Raw genomic sequence first — 16,088 nt, 5'->3', positions numbered from 1 at the left:
ATAATCTCTTGTGCTTACTACCATTCACAAAGTGACACCAAAGAAGGGAAAATCCCAGAAGCTGACTCCTTTTTTCATCAGTTAGCCTCTTCTCACCCACATGCAAAGCTATTGTCATGGCTGGTTTTGTTGTTGTCTCTTTTTGGCAAGTATGAATGGTAATTTGGTTTTAATTGGTTTCTTCTGCTTTGTGAATGAACTGAAATCATAACCCCAACCTTCTAACAGTGTTTCTGTCTCCCTGTGTTACTTCTTCGCTTAGCAGCTCCACCGCCAAAAAGGAATTTTGTCTTTCGGAAGCAGGCAATGTGTTGGTGTGGCAATCACAGAATAATTAGCAAACCTTTTATCTGAAGATTGGAACGGAAAATGCCAACCACGCTGCACGGGGTGGTGATTGAGACGGCTCTCTGCAGATGACATTTGCAGTCGGAATCTGAACTTTCTTGACGTGGGCAGACCTGGCACAGACCTCTGCCAGCAATTTCTGGGACACTTATCTACAATTTTTCTGCACTGTCCATGAAATGGGGGTGCCCAGCCTGAGCAAGTGGGTTTTTCTCCACAAAAGCTTGCAATTTTATTTATTTATTTTGCTTTGTTGTGGTTCAACAAGGACATCACCCTGCTCTTACATTTGTGTGTTTTTATGGCAAGAGATAGGGGAGAAGTGCTTAATCATTTTTTTGCCCCCTCTTCCAAACTAAATGGAAAACCTGATTGTTTTTGGGGTACTGTGTGGCTGCATCCCAATGAATATGTGCTTCATTTGCCTTACCTCAGGCATCTTGGACCAGCTGTGACCAGCATTCTTCCGCTGGCGGCAGGTAAAAAAAATGGGCTGTTCCAGAAATATGTCAGATAAGTCTTCTACAGCCATCCCCCGCCCCCAGATCCAGTTTTCCCCAAACACCCCAGTCCTCAAGATGGCAAGAAAAGTATATAGAACTATGGAGTAGAGTTACTTATTTCTTCTCCAACTGATATCAAGGTGAGGCTAAACAAACACAAACACAAAACTCAGAAAGTACCAAAGCTTCAGTGATGGTAGAAAACATGTCTTTCTGACATGAGCCATCAGGGCAAAGGAAGTGACATTTTCTTCACCACAAAGTCTCCTTTCACCACTTTATATACCATTTCCTCTCTGCCTGTTATTGTCTTGCTGTTAGCCAATACAGCTATCCTTCTGAAACAAACCCATTTAAGGTGGCCTAAGTCTTATATACCAGTGCCCTGCTTCATCTCATGTCCAACATATGTTGCTCATATGTTGTCGTCTTGACTTATATACTGCCCCCATAATGCTAGAGCACTTTCAGTAGTTTACAACATCATTATGCAAAGAACACTTTGCCCAACCCCACCTCCCCAGAAAACTAGGTACTCATTTTTGACAATCTCAGAAGGATGGAAGACTGAGTCAACCTTGAGATGGTTACCTGAATCTGTTGGAATCGAACACAGGTCCTGAGCAGAGTCTCAACTATGAATACTGCAGTTTAACCACTGTGCCACAGGGCTATCAGAATTTAGGGGAGATTATTTGGGGGGGGGTGACGGTGGAAATGCAACTCCCAGAATCTGTCAGCCAACATGGCTACTGAGGGCTACCCATCATTCCCATCTCTAGGACTGGAAAACAGCGTTCACCTTGATTATGGTGCTTAGCTACAGTCTGTTTCAGGATAACTGATGAGACACGATTGGCCATTAACTCAAATAATAGCTTCTTAATGAGTTGTGCTAACGTTGACTGTTCTTACCTCCTGTAGCCTGAGTACTGAGAGGTGTTTATTCATCTAGATTTATATCCACCTCATCCCAAAAGTCAAAGCAGGCAAGACAGCTTCAAAAGCAAAACAAGGGGGTGGCTGCTAATCTGTTGCAACAAAAATAACGAAGTCTGGTGACGCTTTAAAGATGTATGGCATGAATACAGTGTAGAGGGTTGGGGGAAGAGCACAGCAAATTGCTGTAGACCACCTCATTGGGCCATCAAGACTGGCGTTGTTAGAGCATTGGTTTAGAACTTGAAGGATCCAGGTTCAATTATTCAAAAAGCCATGGGACTCTCTAGGTGTCCTTGGGCTAGTCCATCTCTCTCAGCCTGTCTCTCTCTCGCAAGGCTGTTGTGAGAAAAAATAAAAAATAAAAAAGATAGGAGAACTACGTATGCCGCTATGAACTTGTGGAAGAAACATGGGGTAGGATTTAGGACTATGCCAGTTCTACCTCTCATTCAGCTTGCATCTGACCCAACCCACTTCAGACCAGGATCACTAACTAGTTTATCCAAATTCTTGCACCTCTCCTTGAAATGCATAGGGAGATCTGAACGGTCATGGCGTTTTCCTTCCCCACAGAAATGCACACTATCTAGAGACATAGCTTCTTTAGAATAGATCGACTATGACCAATTACACAGAGCAAGACCCAGGTGATTGTTATTGTAGACTCCCCAAAATTTAGTTTAACAGATTTAACATTTTGCTGATGATTTGTGTTGCTTTTCTGGAATATTTTACTGCGATGAATGTTTATTGTGATACGACCCTCATGGCATAGTGGTTAAACTGCAGTACTGCAGTGAAAACTCTGCTCATGACCGGCATTCGATCTGGAGAGCAGGTAACCGTCTCAAGATCGACTCCGCCTTCCAAGATTAGTAAACTGAGTACCTGGCTCACGGGGAAGGGGCAATGTGTAGGCTGCATAATTAAATTATAGGGGCTGCCAAAACAGTACTTTAAATACTATGGGATGGTAAATAAGCTGCACATTTTGCTTTGTGATTAAAGAGTGCTGTTGAGAGTCTTGCTCCAGAATGCAAGCTAGAGGTGTCAATGAATGAAGTCATTGCTCTCCTTTTCCCCACCCTGGCATTTTCTTCCTATGAGACCACTTTGCAAAATTATTGAGACATGCTATCTGGTTTTCTTTTATTGCTGTTTCAGATGCCAATCCCAGAAGTAGTCAAAATCAGTCCATATCAATCTGATCCAATTCTTGCTAATCTGGTCCAATCCAAATGGATTCAGCACCCTGGGCTGACTCAGTTGTATCAATTATGTTGTTAACCTGTTGGTTCTGATTTATGATACCCCTTGCCAGGGTTTCATAAGTACAATAGTACTCAGAAATAGTTTACTCGTCCCTTCTTCTTGGGGCTCCCTGGGACTGTGCAGTTTGTCCACGTCTGTGCAGGCTGAGTTTTTCCCCATGAGATACAGCTGGGGATCAAATTCCAAACCCCTGACTCTGCATCCAGGCACTTAACTCACTGAGCTATCCAGCCAGCTGAATCTGTTGTATAGCTATAATAGAAATGTAATGAACAAACAAGTATTCCAGCCTTCCCCAGTCTAGGGCCTTCCAGATGTTCTTGGACTACAACTCGCAGAAATCCAGGCCAGCACAACTAATGGTGAAGATTTCTGGGAGATTTCATCTAAGAGCATCTTGGGGTCGAAGATTGGGAACCACTGGAGGGGTCAATTTTGCCTTATTTTGACAGCTCCTCCAGCACACCTGAGATCCCTCACACCATTTTAAAAATATTTGGCCATTACAGGGTGGATAGTGGGGCTTTCTTAGTTTAACCCCCACTCCCCATTTTTGTAAGATTTTTCTAGTGGGGTGGAGATCATGAGAGCATGTAGGACTATCAGGTGCATGCAGTTTTTGCCACATTCATGGACAAATGATGTAAACCACAGTTTAGGTCTCAGGTTATGTAGGATTGACAATGATTATGGATACTTTTAAAATGATACACATTTTGGGCATAAAGCTATGGGTTCACTGAAATTTGGCATATCTTAGATAGCTCAATGATTTTGGTTTCTGGCTGTGGAGCCAGAAGTTGGGAGTTTGATTTCCTACTGTCCTTCCTGTGAGGAGAGCCAGCCTGTGTGGCCTTGGGCAAGTTGCACAATCCCAGGATGTGCGCCCCCCCCCCAGAAGAAGGGAATGGGAAACCACTTCTGGGTATTCTCTGCTTGGAAAACCCTGATAAGGGTCACCATAAGTGAGAGCTGACTTGGTGGCACATGATTATTATTTATTACAGACCTCAACAAGTCTTAATCCCTTCCTGACTAGCAATTCTAATGGGTATGAGCCATGCTTAATTTTTGAAAATAGAGGTCCCGGAATTTAGGACTGAAAATGTGGGTTCTTCAGTTCCCTGGCTCCATGAAGTGTGCAGGAATGTGAAGCAGTTACTCATCCTAAAACATGAGCACTCTGCATATTATATATGAGCCTCCTATTTGTTTCTTTACACACAAAGCTGGATAAAAAAAGTTGCCTGAAAAGTAGGAGTGAAGCTAAAAATGAAAACCCAAAGACCAACACTACTTTCAAGGTATTTTGTCCCTCTGATTTACACTATTGTGCGTTCCTCCCCAAACTCTGCTTACAAAACTATCAATTTTTACTGAGTTGAAGTGATGCTTTTTATTCTTATTCAAATTGGAGGCTGACATTGGTAGCGCATGGCCGCAGCCCAGAACCCCTCTTTACCAGAAGTGGCAGACCTGTAGTTTTCTCGTAGTTCTTGGGCTCCAAAATTCCATCAGCCCCAGCCAGCTTGGAAATTGACCAGGAATGATGGGAGTTGTAGTCCAACAACCATAACAGGTGTGGGACAACGTTGCCCCACCCCCTTTTCTTCACAGTAATAACCCGAGAAATCTAGAAGTTTAAAACACAATCATGGTTGCTATTTTCTGTACGGTGGCGGCTCTTTTCAGGACAGGAGCCCAGAGTTCATTTTGCGTAGCTTGGCAGGCAAATTGTCATCTAACCTTGCGCCCAGGCTGTGCAAGGCCTGAGGCTTCTGCTGCAGTTCGAGATTCCCGGTAGACCGAGCCAGTAGCTCTGACTTAGTTTTGAAGACTGTGGACTGAATCTTCTCACCCCCATCCTCTATGCTGCAGACGGAACTGATGTGCTGGATTTTCAAGAGGTCTCCAGTGCTACATGCTTTCTCCACGTTGTTGGAACAAAGGCTGAGGAGCCCCCTCTGGAGATCCCCCTTCCCAGAGCAAATTTTCTGGAGCTTGCTGGGAAGCCGGCCACTCTTGTCTTCGAAAATATCCAGGCAGTCGAGGGAAGAGATCTTATCCCTCCGGCTTCGATTACTCCCTGTTGGGGTGTTCACAGGAGAAGGGAGAGCTAAGTTCTCTTCTTGTTCTTTCACACTATAGGGGGGAGTCGGGACTTCAAACGTACCGTGAAACTGGGAATAGTCTACGCGGAAGAAGCCGTCTTCCAGTGACATCACCGGGAGGAACCGGTGACCCCAGAGAACTTCATCTTCTGTGTAGGAAGTTCGGGCTTGGCATGTCATTCCTAAGATAATAAAATGATGATCAAATCAGGGGTGGATTTTCAAATTATGGTACTGCAGGTTAGTAGCACATCAGCCAGAATGGTATGGTGGATACAGTGTAAGATTAGAACTCAGGAGAACTGAGTTCAAATCCTTGCTTGGACATGGAAACGTACGGGTGATGTTGGCAATGATAAACCATTACTTGAACATCTCACACATACGAAAAACCCTTCTATGGTTGCCTTTAGTCAGCAGGTACATAACAAAACCAACAACAGGTAAGTAGTTTAGGCTTGGAAAGGTTGCTCTTTTTGTAGTACAGCTCCCAGAATCCCCCAGCTAGCATGGCTAGTCACTGTGCAGGCTGAGTGATTCTTCATTCTGTATTTCTCATGCTGATGCCAGGATCCTGCACAGCCCAAAGACATGGCATTCTCAGTAGCCCCTTGCTAGACTGGGAATGGAAAGACAGGCTCAGTGAGAATCCCATTTTGTTCTATCTGGTCTTCTTTCACCCTCTGTGTGAAGTGGAAACAGCAGCAGTGCCAAATCAAAAGGTCCATCTGTTGGTCTCTTATTTATTTACTTAGTTATTTAACTTATATGCCGCCCACACCACCCAAAGGTCTCTGGTCGGCTTACAAATACCCCACAATGTCTCAGTTTGGCCCTTCCTGTCCCATTTGGCCCTCTCTATGTCTCCCCAGATAGGTTTCAGAGCTTGGACAAATGTATACAATTTATCATCATCATCATTCTCCTAATCATCTGAGAACTTTAGAGCTTGAAGGAACCCACTGGATCATTGAGTCTAGTCCCTCTCAAGGACGCACAGTGGGAAATTGGACTCTGAACCTCTGGCTCTGCAGCCAGATGCCTAAAGCATCGTAGCTATTGAGCCAGCTAGTCAGTAATTCCTGAAGCCTGGGAAAATTTCTTTAGTGGACTACAGCTCCCAGAATCCTCTGACCATCATGGATGGCCATGTTGGCTGGGAGATTCTGCAAGTCCACAAAAGTTCATTTTCCTAAGCTGTAGGAAGACTCAGGCTTCCCTCGGAACTACAGTTCCCATGTGGCTAATACTCACATGTACAATGTATTTTCAGATCCACTGGATTCTTTGCTTATATGGCTGCCCTCTCTAGCTGTCCTTTTCTGGGAAAACTAACCCATGCATAAATGTCACTTCCACACCAGTTTTTATGTTTTTAAAAAATTTATATCCTGCTTTTCCTCCCATCAGAACATGGCATTCCCTCCTCCCATCTTTATCTTCCCAACAACTCTGTGAAATAGGCCAAGCCGGGGAGGGTGTGGGGGAAAGAGACCTAAGGTCCTTCAGCAGGTTATAAGAAAAACTGCATGCTGTCAAGTCAATTCTCACATACACTGATTCTTTCCAGGCTTTTCTAGATCTAAACTGCTCAGTGGCTTACCATTCCCTTCTTTCTGTTAGTGCCCTGGGGCTGTGCAGCTAGCCCAAGGCTACACAGGCTGGGTATTCTCTTGGGAGATACAGCAACAAAGTCTGGCTCTGAGAGTTTGATAGCTCACTGAACTATCCAGCCAGCTCTGCTAAGTTATAGCTTAATCTTAAATCAGGATCTCTCCAAACCGAGGGGGGTTGTTAACAATTGCACCATACTTGACACTGTCCATTGGTACAGAAGCAGGCACAGCACCTTCTGAGTCCTCTGCGATTCTCTGGCATAGAGTAGCATCGCCATGTCTCTTAAAAACATGGTACCTTCTCAGCATGGCACTGTCCGAGAATAAAAGCAGCTAATTAAACATGAATTGTGGATACAAGCAAGCCTAATCGTGAGCCAAGAAAAGCTGAGTTTGGCAGTTAGAATAAATTGTGGCAAGTAAACATCGTTTAATATATTGTCTTATTTTGCACAACATATAACATTTTATTTTTGCATAATGCATAAAGCACTGTTTTATTTTGCATGATTTATAATGTATATGATTTCTGTTCCTTTTCATTATATGGTGAAATATATTTTGGTCTTGAAGGTCATCATGGAAAAGGAAGTACACACTCTGCAAACCTGGGAAGCATTGCTCCTAACCAAGGGAGATGATTTTGAGTCTCTTTTCTGGCCTCTAAAACTCCAGGAGGGCTACGCCCATTTGCTTGCGTCTCAAGTGAATCTTAAGGACTAGAAACCTGTTTTAAAAAACAATGCAACAGAGATGCTTACATAGCTGGACTCTGACCCCTTAAACACATTCTGTGCTTCTCTGGAATCACAAACACCCTGCGTTGTCCCTTCAGCAAAACTACAAGCAGTTGCTTCAATGTGACTACTTGGAATTGTCTTTATGATAAAGGAAGACTTGAGAAGAACTAGGAGGTTCGGTCCCGAGGGAGACACTAATGCTTTAATATACAGTACTGGTTTTAGCAGAACTAAAGCAGGACAAGTGCACCCAATCCATAACGTGAAAAAGAACAATACCATATTGGCCCCAGATGTGTTGGATTAGAACTCCCATCATCTAGAGGTGGTTGGGAGAGTTCTAAGCTACGATATTACGAGGGAAGGCTGGCAGATGGTAAAATATGGAGTCACGGGGAGAGAATAAGTGCTAAGTTTGCACAGTTCATCCGCCAGTTCTGTTTCCTGTAGAGGTAACCAAGGACCTGCTCCTCCATCTGGTGACTGTGCCAGTCTCTCAGCACTTCGTATTGACTCAGCTAGCATTCACTTATGCATGTTTCATTAACCCTTTTGAACAGCCAGACAGTTGCTGGGGAATTCTGAATATTGTGAGATGAAACAGAGAAGGCTCACAATCAGACACAGAATCTACATTAAAGACTTCAGCAGGAAAGTCTTTCTGTCACTCTAGATATTCAGCAGTTTGTTTGGCTAATTTTGAGAGAGAGAGAGAGAGAGAGAGAGAGAGAGAGACCTTTTGACATATTATAAAGAATAGGCAATATGTAGCTGATAGGTTGTATGCATTCTCTCAGTTTTCTTTGAACCTCAAAATTTAAACTTCCTGGAAAAATCTTCACACACACACTCCAAAACCCTCAAAACGCAACCAATGTTCAAAGCCATCTCTGGGGTAGGAGTGCAATTTGCCACGCAAAATTCACATCCCAGAAGCTCTTTCAGGTCTTAAAAGTCCTTTAAAAAAAAAATGGAAAAAAACATCTAGCCACTTTGTCAAAAAACAAACGAACAAACAAACTTATGGGCCTTAAAGAGAGCCTTGTTGTTACATATTATAAAGTCACCTCAAAAGTATGGCCATTCTATGAATGAGCACTCTCCAAAATGTCTTGTTCTCAACAGCATTGCTCAGCAATTGTAACTTCAAGGCTGTAGGTTCCTTTAGGCCGGAGTCAATTCATCTTGCATTTGGGCTTCTTTTCATCCTGTCTTCATCCTTTCCTAGCATTACTGTCTTTTCCAGAGAATCTTGCCTTCTCATGATATGACCAAAGTAGGACAGCCTCAGGTTTATCATTTTTGCTTCCAGAGATAGATCAGAATTAATTTGTACTAGAACCCCACTTGTTTGTCTTTCTAGCAGTCCAGGCTATCCACAAAATTCTCCTCTGGCACCACATTTCAAACAAATCAATTTTCCCCTGCCAGTTTTCTTTACTGTCCAGCTTTCATACCCATACAATGTGACTGGGAATACAACAGTGTGGATGACCTTGCGCTTGGTCTCCAGTGACACAGAGCACCAGAAGGGGAATTAATGTAAATTGCCTTTAAGACTAAAGAGTTAAAATTTGATCATCTTTTTCTAGCTCTTTCATTCCTTCCTAGCCCCTGTCTTCTTATTTCTTGGCTGCAGTCTCCATTTGGGTTGATGACTGAATGAAGGTATACAAAATTTCTGACTATTTCAATTTTCGTTCTGTCAGCATTAAAGTTGTGTAGTTCTTCTGTAGTCATGATTTTTCTCTTCATGTTCAACTGCACTCCTGCTTTGGCTCTTCTTTCATTTCCACTAAAAGTTACCATATTTTTTCCGTTTATAAGACAACCTCTCCCCCCCACCCCGCTTTTCTAAACAAAGAATTAAGAAAACTTAGCTTTGAGGATTCAGCCTCTGGGCTCAGAATGCTAAAACATTAAGAGTCTCTGTTGCATCTGAGCACTGCCTACACAGGCTCCACCTCCAAGGAGGTGTGTTCCAATGGGTTTTTTTAGGGTCAGATGAGGTCAGTTCCATAAAGCTCCTGACTGGAGGAAGCTAAGCCTCTTGACTGAAGGAAGCCTGTTTACAGAGGCAAGGTGTGTTGCATTTTGTTCTCTCCTCAGTTATCTCAGCTTACTTCTATGTAAAAGATGCACCTCCATTTTCAGTCTAATGATTTTAGAAAAAAGTAATGTCTTCTACATGGAAAAATACCGTATTTCAAGTCATTGCTGCTTTTCAGGATTTTGATAGATTCAACAGCCTAATAAGTTAGTGCCCTAAGTGAAGCATTTAAGAAGTGTTTTTTTTTTTTTTTACCAATCCCAGACATCTCCAGTGAGCTTCCATGGAATCGAACCCAGGCCTCCTTAGTCCTAGTCCATTATTCTCTCTGCTACACCACACTTAGGTACCCCGAAAGAGAGCCTAGAGGGCATGAAATTGGTTGCATGTGACAAAGAAGATTCCCCAAATGCTTCTGAGGAGGCAATTTCCATTCCCCAAAAATGTTCAGGGTGTTCAGGGGAGTTAGTGGGAAGAGGGAAAGGGCACAAAGAACTTTAGACATTGCCTTTAAGACTAAAGAGTTAGAATAACACAAGCTTGCACTTAAAATACTATGTGGACTTCCCAAAATAAGCGTTGGCATGTTTTTGTTAATGCAACCCATTAAATGAAATGCAGGGCCATGTTGGATTGTAAACTCATGGTGCCATAGTCCAAAAGAATAACTTTTCCAAGACCTGTATATATATATTTGTTAGCTCAGTGGTTCCCCTCCCTTCCCCACTATGTTATTAATGGCCTTTAAACGTCACTGGACCCAATTAAAAGGAGTGGAAGAGCATTTCGGTCTCAAAGGACGGTTGGCCCCCTAATTTTAGAGCTGCTCTAACTTTTAAGCAAAGCAGTTTCAAAGAACAGTTGCCATAGGGAGTCTTGTCTATATAGAACTTGAAAGCAAATCCTAGGGCTAAGCTGGAAGGTTGCAGATCTGACAACTATAAAAGAGGGGTGGCTTAAATTAGGCCCTAGGTTCATGGGAGATTGGCTTTCCTACCTTGAAAAGCACTGAGTTCCTTTTAAGAACTGTAAATGAGGTTTTCCCCCCCTTTAACCACCCATATCCAGTATGTATTACAGTATAAAAAGGTTCCTTAGCAGAGCACCAGAAGGGGAATTAATGTAATTAATCTCTCTGTAACAGTCCCATTTGCCAAACTCCTGGCAGTGAAGCAGCAGGTCAGCCTTCAGGCAAGTCTTCTGTTTTTCCAGCTTGGGTGCCTTCATTGCTTATATATAAATGGAACAAAGTTCTCAGCTCTGTTCAGTAGAGAGGCAAGAGCAGAAGTTGAGAAATGACTTCAAAAAAGCAATTAGATACAGTTGTAGTTCCAACCCCTCCCAAGTCATTAGTCCCCGCTATAGTTGCAATTTTATAGAAACTATCTCCACTTTCCCAGTCCTTAGAAGTAATTTAATAGATGGTTTTTGATGGCCTGTGAGAGAAAACATACTTTCCTTCCATTTACCTCATCGCAGAGCCTGGCACAAGCTGCCATTTCAGCAACATCACATTCCTTCTCTATTGTCTAGTGAAGCTGCCTCACTAAAAGTCACAGCTGCACTACAAAATATTTTATTTATTATTTTTATTTATTTTATTTATATCCCGCCTATCTGGTCGGATCAGGACCACTCTAGGCAGCTAACAACATAAAATAATACAGTAAATATATATTTAAAACAGTCTTTACATGACAAAAACATTAAACAAAATAGGAGAACTATAGGAGAGGGAAAAGAGGGCGTCAGAATGTGAGATTCTATCTCAGGAAGTTACAGCTGCCATGTAGTTATAGCTTAGTTGTGAAAAGGGACTAATTACAAGGAACTAGTTACTCTCATAGGCAGATTGTGATCAGAGAAAGGGGAAATTATGGGGTAAACCCCCATCCCAATCCACACATTAGCTCTGGTGAGTTCTATGTTTTGGGCAATCGTAGTGTGTGTTTTCAAAACCTGCAGGCCAGTATGCAAAACCAAGTATTGCTCAAGTGGGGAGATTCAGATTTGAGGTGTGGATGCTTGTTTCATGTTGGCTCAAGTGGTGGAAGCCAGCGGATGAAGGCTAGCCTAAGTCCAGTTGCTTCTTGAGGGAAAAGACAAGATGGGGCTTTCTTCCACTTCAGGTGCAAGAGGTGACGATGTGTCTTGTTTTTGACTTGGCAGGTGCCGATGCACTCTCATCCTGACAGCAGCAGTCTTAGGACAAGCTATGGGGCCTATAAAGCTCACTCTAACAACTTGCTGTTTGTCATTCCTTATCCTGCCCCACTATCTACTGCTTGAGGAGCCTGATGTACTTTGCCTAATAGTAGGGCCGGCCCTGCATGAGATTCTGATCTTATGGTTGGCAGAGACTTTTTCGGCCAGCAGGGACAATACCATCCTTACCACAAGCCTGTCTTGTTCCCGCCAAAACTGATTGTGGTCCTTACCCTAGCTGGGAGGTGTTGTGGGGAGGGGAGACAGATTTTTCCGAGAAGGAAATATGCAACACCCACACACAGACGCAGACACACATAATAGAGGCAGCCAGACAGGCATCTAAAGAGGCAAGCAGATATAGATCAGCACAGCTGCAAGCATTTTCTGGACCTTCCTTGGGGATTATGGTGAGTGTCATGATCAAAATCTGTGCTGTACCTCTGGTTGTGAGACTGTCTTTTCCAGTCAGGCTGGACTAGCGATGATTAGAATGAGGAGCACCTCATTCTAATTGATTTCAGATTCAAGGCCAAACTAGAGGTGTCAGATCTCCAGAAGAATTTGGTTTCCACACTATCTCAAGACACAAGGGTGCAATTATTGGCCATTAATCAACCTTCAGTTAGCTTGATAGCAGCATAATTTGCTGAAGTTGCTGGGAAATGATGTGCTTATTATATTAATGATTTTCATAGTCCTTAGTTATGAATTTTAAAGGACTGTTCTTGTATTTGCTCTGTGGAAGTTGTGTTACATTTTAAAAACAGATTATATTCTATTTTCTTCTCGATTACTTTTTCTTCTTACACTGTCCACTAACTTATAATAGCCTTTGGATAAATACAATAAAGTTACTGATGCTGTACTGGTGCCACTGAGAGGTTTCAAATCTAATTGGAGAAACAATGGGATGGATGGGGTTAAAGGTAATTTAATCATTTTCTTAGTTGTTTCCCTTAATCCATATTTCCTTCTGGTTGCTTTTCTCCCTGGAAGGGGAAGATACATGTGGACCAAGTCATCTTCTCCTAAGAGGCGAAAAAAGTAGCTGGAAATAATTTTAACTGAGAATAGGGAGGAAACGTTATGCATACTTATTTCACGGCACATGTGGGAGTCCACCTTGAAAACAAATCCAGAAGTTACTCTATGTCTCTTCCACTGTTAAATTTTGGCTTTGTTTACACTTTCAGAAATCTTCCCAATCCCTTTTGAACCGATTTATTAAGTGATCTCTTTATCTCCACATGGTACTCTTTTATTAACTCTAAAATCACTTCCATAGGTATTAACCAACTCCCTGACAAATTGTGGAGAAACTCAATTTTACTATATTATTCAGCAAAGTATTCGGGACATTGAACGTCAGACTCTGGCAGCTGATTTGAATTTAATTTGCTCTCCTCATTTTTATAGTTTGCCCCCTTTGTCTGTAACTGGTGCCAATTATTTCACCAACCTCATTAACCCACTGTGGCGCTGGGCATTTTACTGGCTAGATTTAATATATTTCCCTCAGCTGTTATTTCCGGCAGATATCGTAACATCCCCTTTAAGAACCGCCGGTGTAAGCACTGCTTAGCAGAACTGGACTCAATTTTACATATTCTTCTTCTCTGCCCTAAATTTAGTGAGCTCTGCCAATTACTACTTAGCTCTGTTATTTCAAACTTATCTGTCTCCCCTGAGAGCTTAATCTGAATGATGTTAGCAGATAAACAACCTGATTTGACTGAGCATGTAGCTAAATATCTTGCTATTTGTGAAGGCAAGGTGGATGAGAGTGTGCTGTCTCCTCCAGATAGTAAAGATATGGTGGTCAAGGAAAGGGAGAGGGATGTGTTAAAACAGAAGGCTGGCAAAGAAAGAGTTAAAAATAGCAGTTTGTTTGACAGAAGAGGGGAAGGGAAAGGAGGAGGAGTAAATGATTGATGTGTGGGAGGAGGATATAAAAGTAGGAACAGGAGCAGGGGATTTTTGGATTTCGACAGGCAAGAAAGAGAAGGAGGAAAAGAAATGTGATCAAGTAAGAGAACTATTGAAGGACTTTCCCAATCTGAAAGTGGGAGGTTTACCCGGTACCTGAAAGAGAGGGTGTAACCATCACCGAAACATGAGAATGGACAGTAATGGTCTATCCAAGGGGAAAGGGTCCCTTGAAGAAAGTGGTGTGCCCCATCCCACCTACAACAAGCCACCACCGGAGGGGGATTGGGCTTGCCACCCCTGTACCATTTGCGCGATGAGGAGCGCCATGCTACAGAAGCCAACGGACAAGGAACGCTTTGGTCCGGCACCTCAGTATTAAGGAGAGAGACTGGATATAATGGTTCTGTGAAGTTCAGGACACAGTTATATGATTGGGATCGTGTTTATCCCACAGGAGTTATTATAGATACTCCTTTGTTGAATAAGAATAAATCTGTTAATGTTTTCAGTGAGTCTCCGGTTTTGATTTCCACGCCAAATTCAGGACTGCCTAAGACTACACAAGAACCTTTTCACATTATTGTAATAAACTAAGCTGACTATTTCAAGGAGCCTTGACGTAACTTGGTCATATTTATCTTATTGCAGTGGAAAGTATAATCTTGATTGTACGGTTATTGGTTTTAATGCTAATAAAAGTGATTGATTGACTGACTGACTGATTGATTGATTGATTGATTGTGTCTCTTATACCAGATCTGTGTTTTCCCCAATATCACTGATCACCAACAATCCCTTTTGTGTGGAAGCACCAAGTACTGAAAGAATCTGCATTTCATAATAGGGCTATAGTAAAATCCCTTCTGATTGTGTATAGAGAGTTTTCTACCCCAGCATTTGGGGAGCGGGGACCTAAACCACATAACTCCTAAATTAGGGTATTGATCCCAAGTAGGTTACAAAACAATATCTTTGGGCTGAAGGTTAATTCTCATCCCCTGTGATGTAAGAACAAAGCGGTGCAGAACAAAAGTTGTGCTGAATGAGTTGTGGAGTATTTTTTTAAAAATTCCATAAGAATTCCAGTATATTGAAGATTAGCAGCAGAGTTATTGCTAAGGTTTAATGTAGGGTTTGATTGACTCCTACAGTATAAGAATTCCACTACCCATCCCAAATGTAACCAATCTAACAATAACCAGAATACATTACTTAAACTTAATTTTGACTGACCATGCCTGGTGTTGTTAATAATAATAATAATAATAATAATAATAATAATAATAATAATAATAATAATAATAATAATAATAATAATAATAATAATAATAATAATAATAATAATAATCTTGTGTGCACGCGCACATGCACACACACACACACACAGAGTTGCAAAAAGCAAGAGATTAATTGAAACAATTTTTGCCCCAGCCATTTTGTCTGTAAAATACCTCACACTTCCTAAAACTTGGTGACATTTTCTATGTCTCTTCAGGTAAGAATGCATACAATGCACACACCCTTGCAGGTCTATTTCTGTGTGAATTCTGCATCGAAACATTACTCCGGAGCACCAAAATAGGCCCTCTTTCTTCATGGTTTTCAGCCATTGAGGATGTGCATCAAATCCGGTCGGGGTACAGGGCACAGAAACTGAGTCACAGATGAGGAAGACTTAGTCTAAAACTGACCTCTGCTATAAACTAATTAGACAGGCCACCCTCTGTCTCAACTTCTGTCTCCCCATCTATAGTATGGTGAATGATAAAACCAACCTATCTTTCTGCATTGTTATAAACATTACAAGTAAATAATGCATATGATGTGTTTTGAATGCTTGGAAGTGCTATACAAATTGTCTACTGTGTTGTTGCTGCTGCTGCTGCTTTTGCTATTATTATTCCTATTCCTATGAGGTACCAGATTCAGTATCTTCTTACCTGTGGTTTCAACGATCCCTTCCAGGATGACAACAATTTCAAACTGCTCGCTCCTCAGCGATCTTTGCGAAAGGGCAAAAAAGGGGCTTTTGTCATTGATTTCATGGCAGATGGTTAGAGGAGAAACCAGGAACAGTTGGTCGGCCCCAGTTCCGAATCCAACATCAAGCTCGCATTGGTCTAGTGGCAGGAATTCGCCTTCTGGCGTCTGTCGTGACTAAAGACAAAACACGGAAAGAGAGAAGAGTAAGAGAGACAGAGAGAGACAAAGACAGAGAACTCCCATTTAGAAAATGGAAGACCCAAAATGTTTCTCTTTGCAAGAGGTCTAGGGGTTACCCTGGGTGATAACCTGATCCCACTGCATGACCTGAGGAGTTTCAGCTGATGTTCTGCACAGCTTTCCTCCTACATCGCCTGCCCTGTGCA

At 42.2% G+C, this 16,088-nt stretch overlaps 1 protein-coding gene across 2 annotated transcripts in view; it reads right to left on the bottom strand.

Annotated features, from left to right (window-relative positions):
- Window positions 1-4,435: 4,435 nt before the first annotated feature.
- The window catches only part of LOC110079128 (G protein-activated inward rectifier potassium channel 1), a 29,150-nt gene continuing 17,497 nt past the window's right edge, over window positions 4,436-16,088 (bottom strand). The window contains exons 2-4 of one of the 2 annotated variants that reach the window (XM_073004383.2): window positions 15,660-15,876; window positions 5,239-5,358; window positions 4,436-5,151 (exon numbers count right to left, since the gene is read on the bottom strand). In XM_073004383.2, coding sequence (XP_072860484.2) covers window positions 4,754-5,151; window positions 5,239-5,358; window positions 15,660-15,876 — 735 coding nt within the window. In that variant the 3' untranslated portion in view covers window positions 4,436-4,753. Of the gene's footprint in view, window positions 5,359-15,659; window positions 15,877-16,088 lie in introns of both variants that reach the window. The other variant, XM_020793951.3, reaches the window with a different exon arrangement.

The sequence above is a fragment of the Pogona vitticeps genome, chromosome 6 (genome assembly GCF_051106095.1).
Source record: "Pogona vitticeps strain Pit_001003342236 chromosome 6, PviZW2.1, whole genome shotgun sequence".
Classification (NCBI taxonomy): domain Eukaryota; kingdom Metazoa; phylum Chordata; class Lepidosauria; order Squamata; family Agamidae; genus Pogona; species Pogona vitticeps.
The sequence above is the reverse complement of the archived record's forward strand: the minus strand, read 5'-3'. Positions and strand labels throughout refer to the sequence as shown.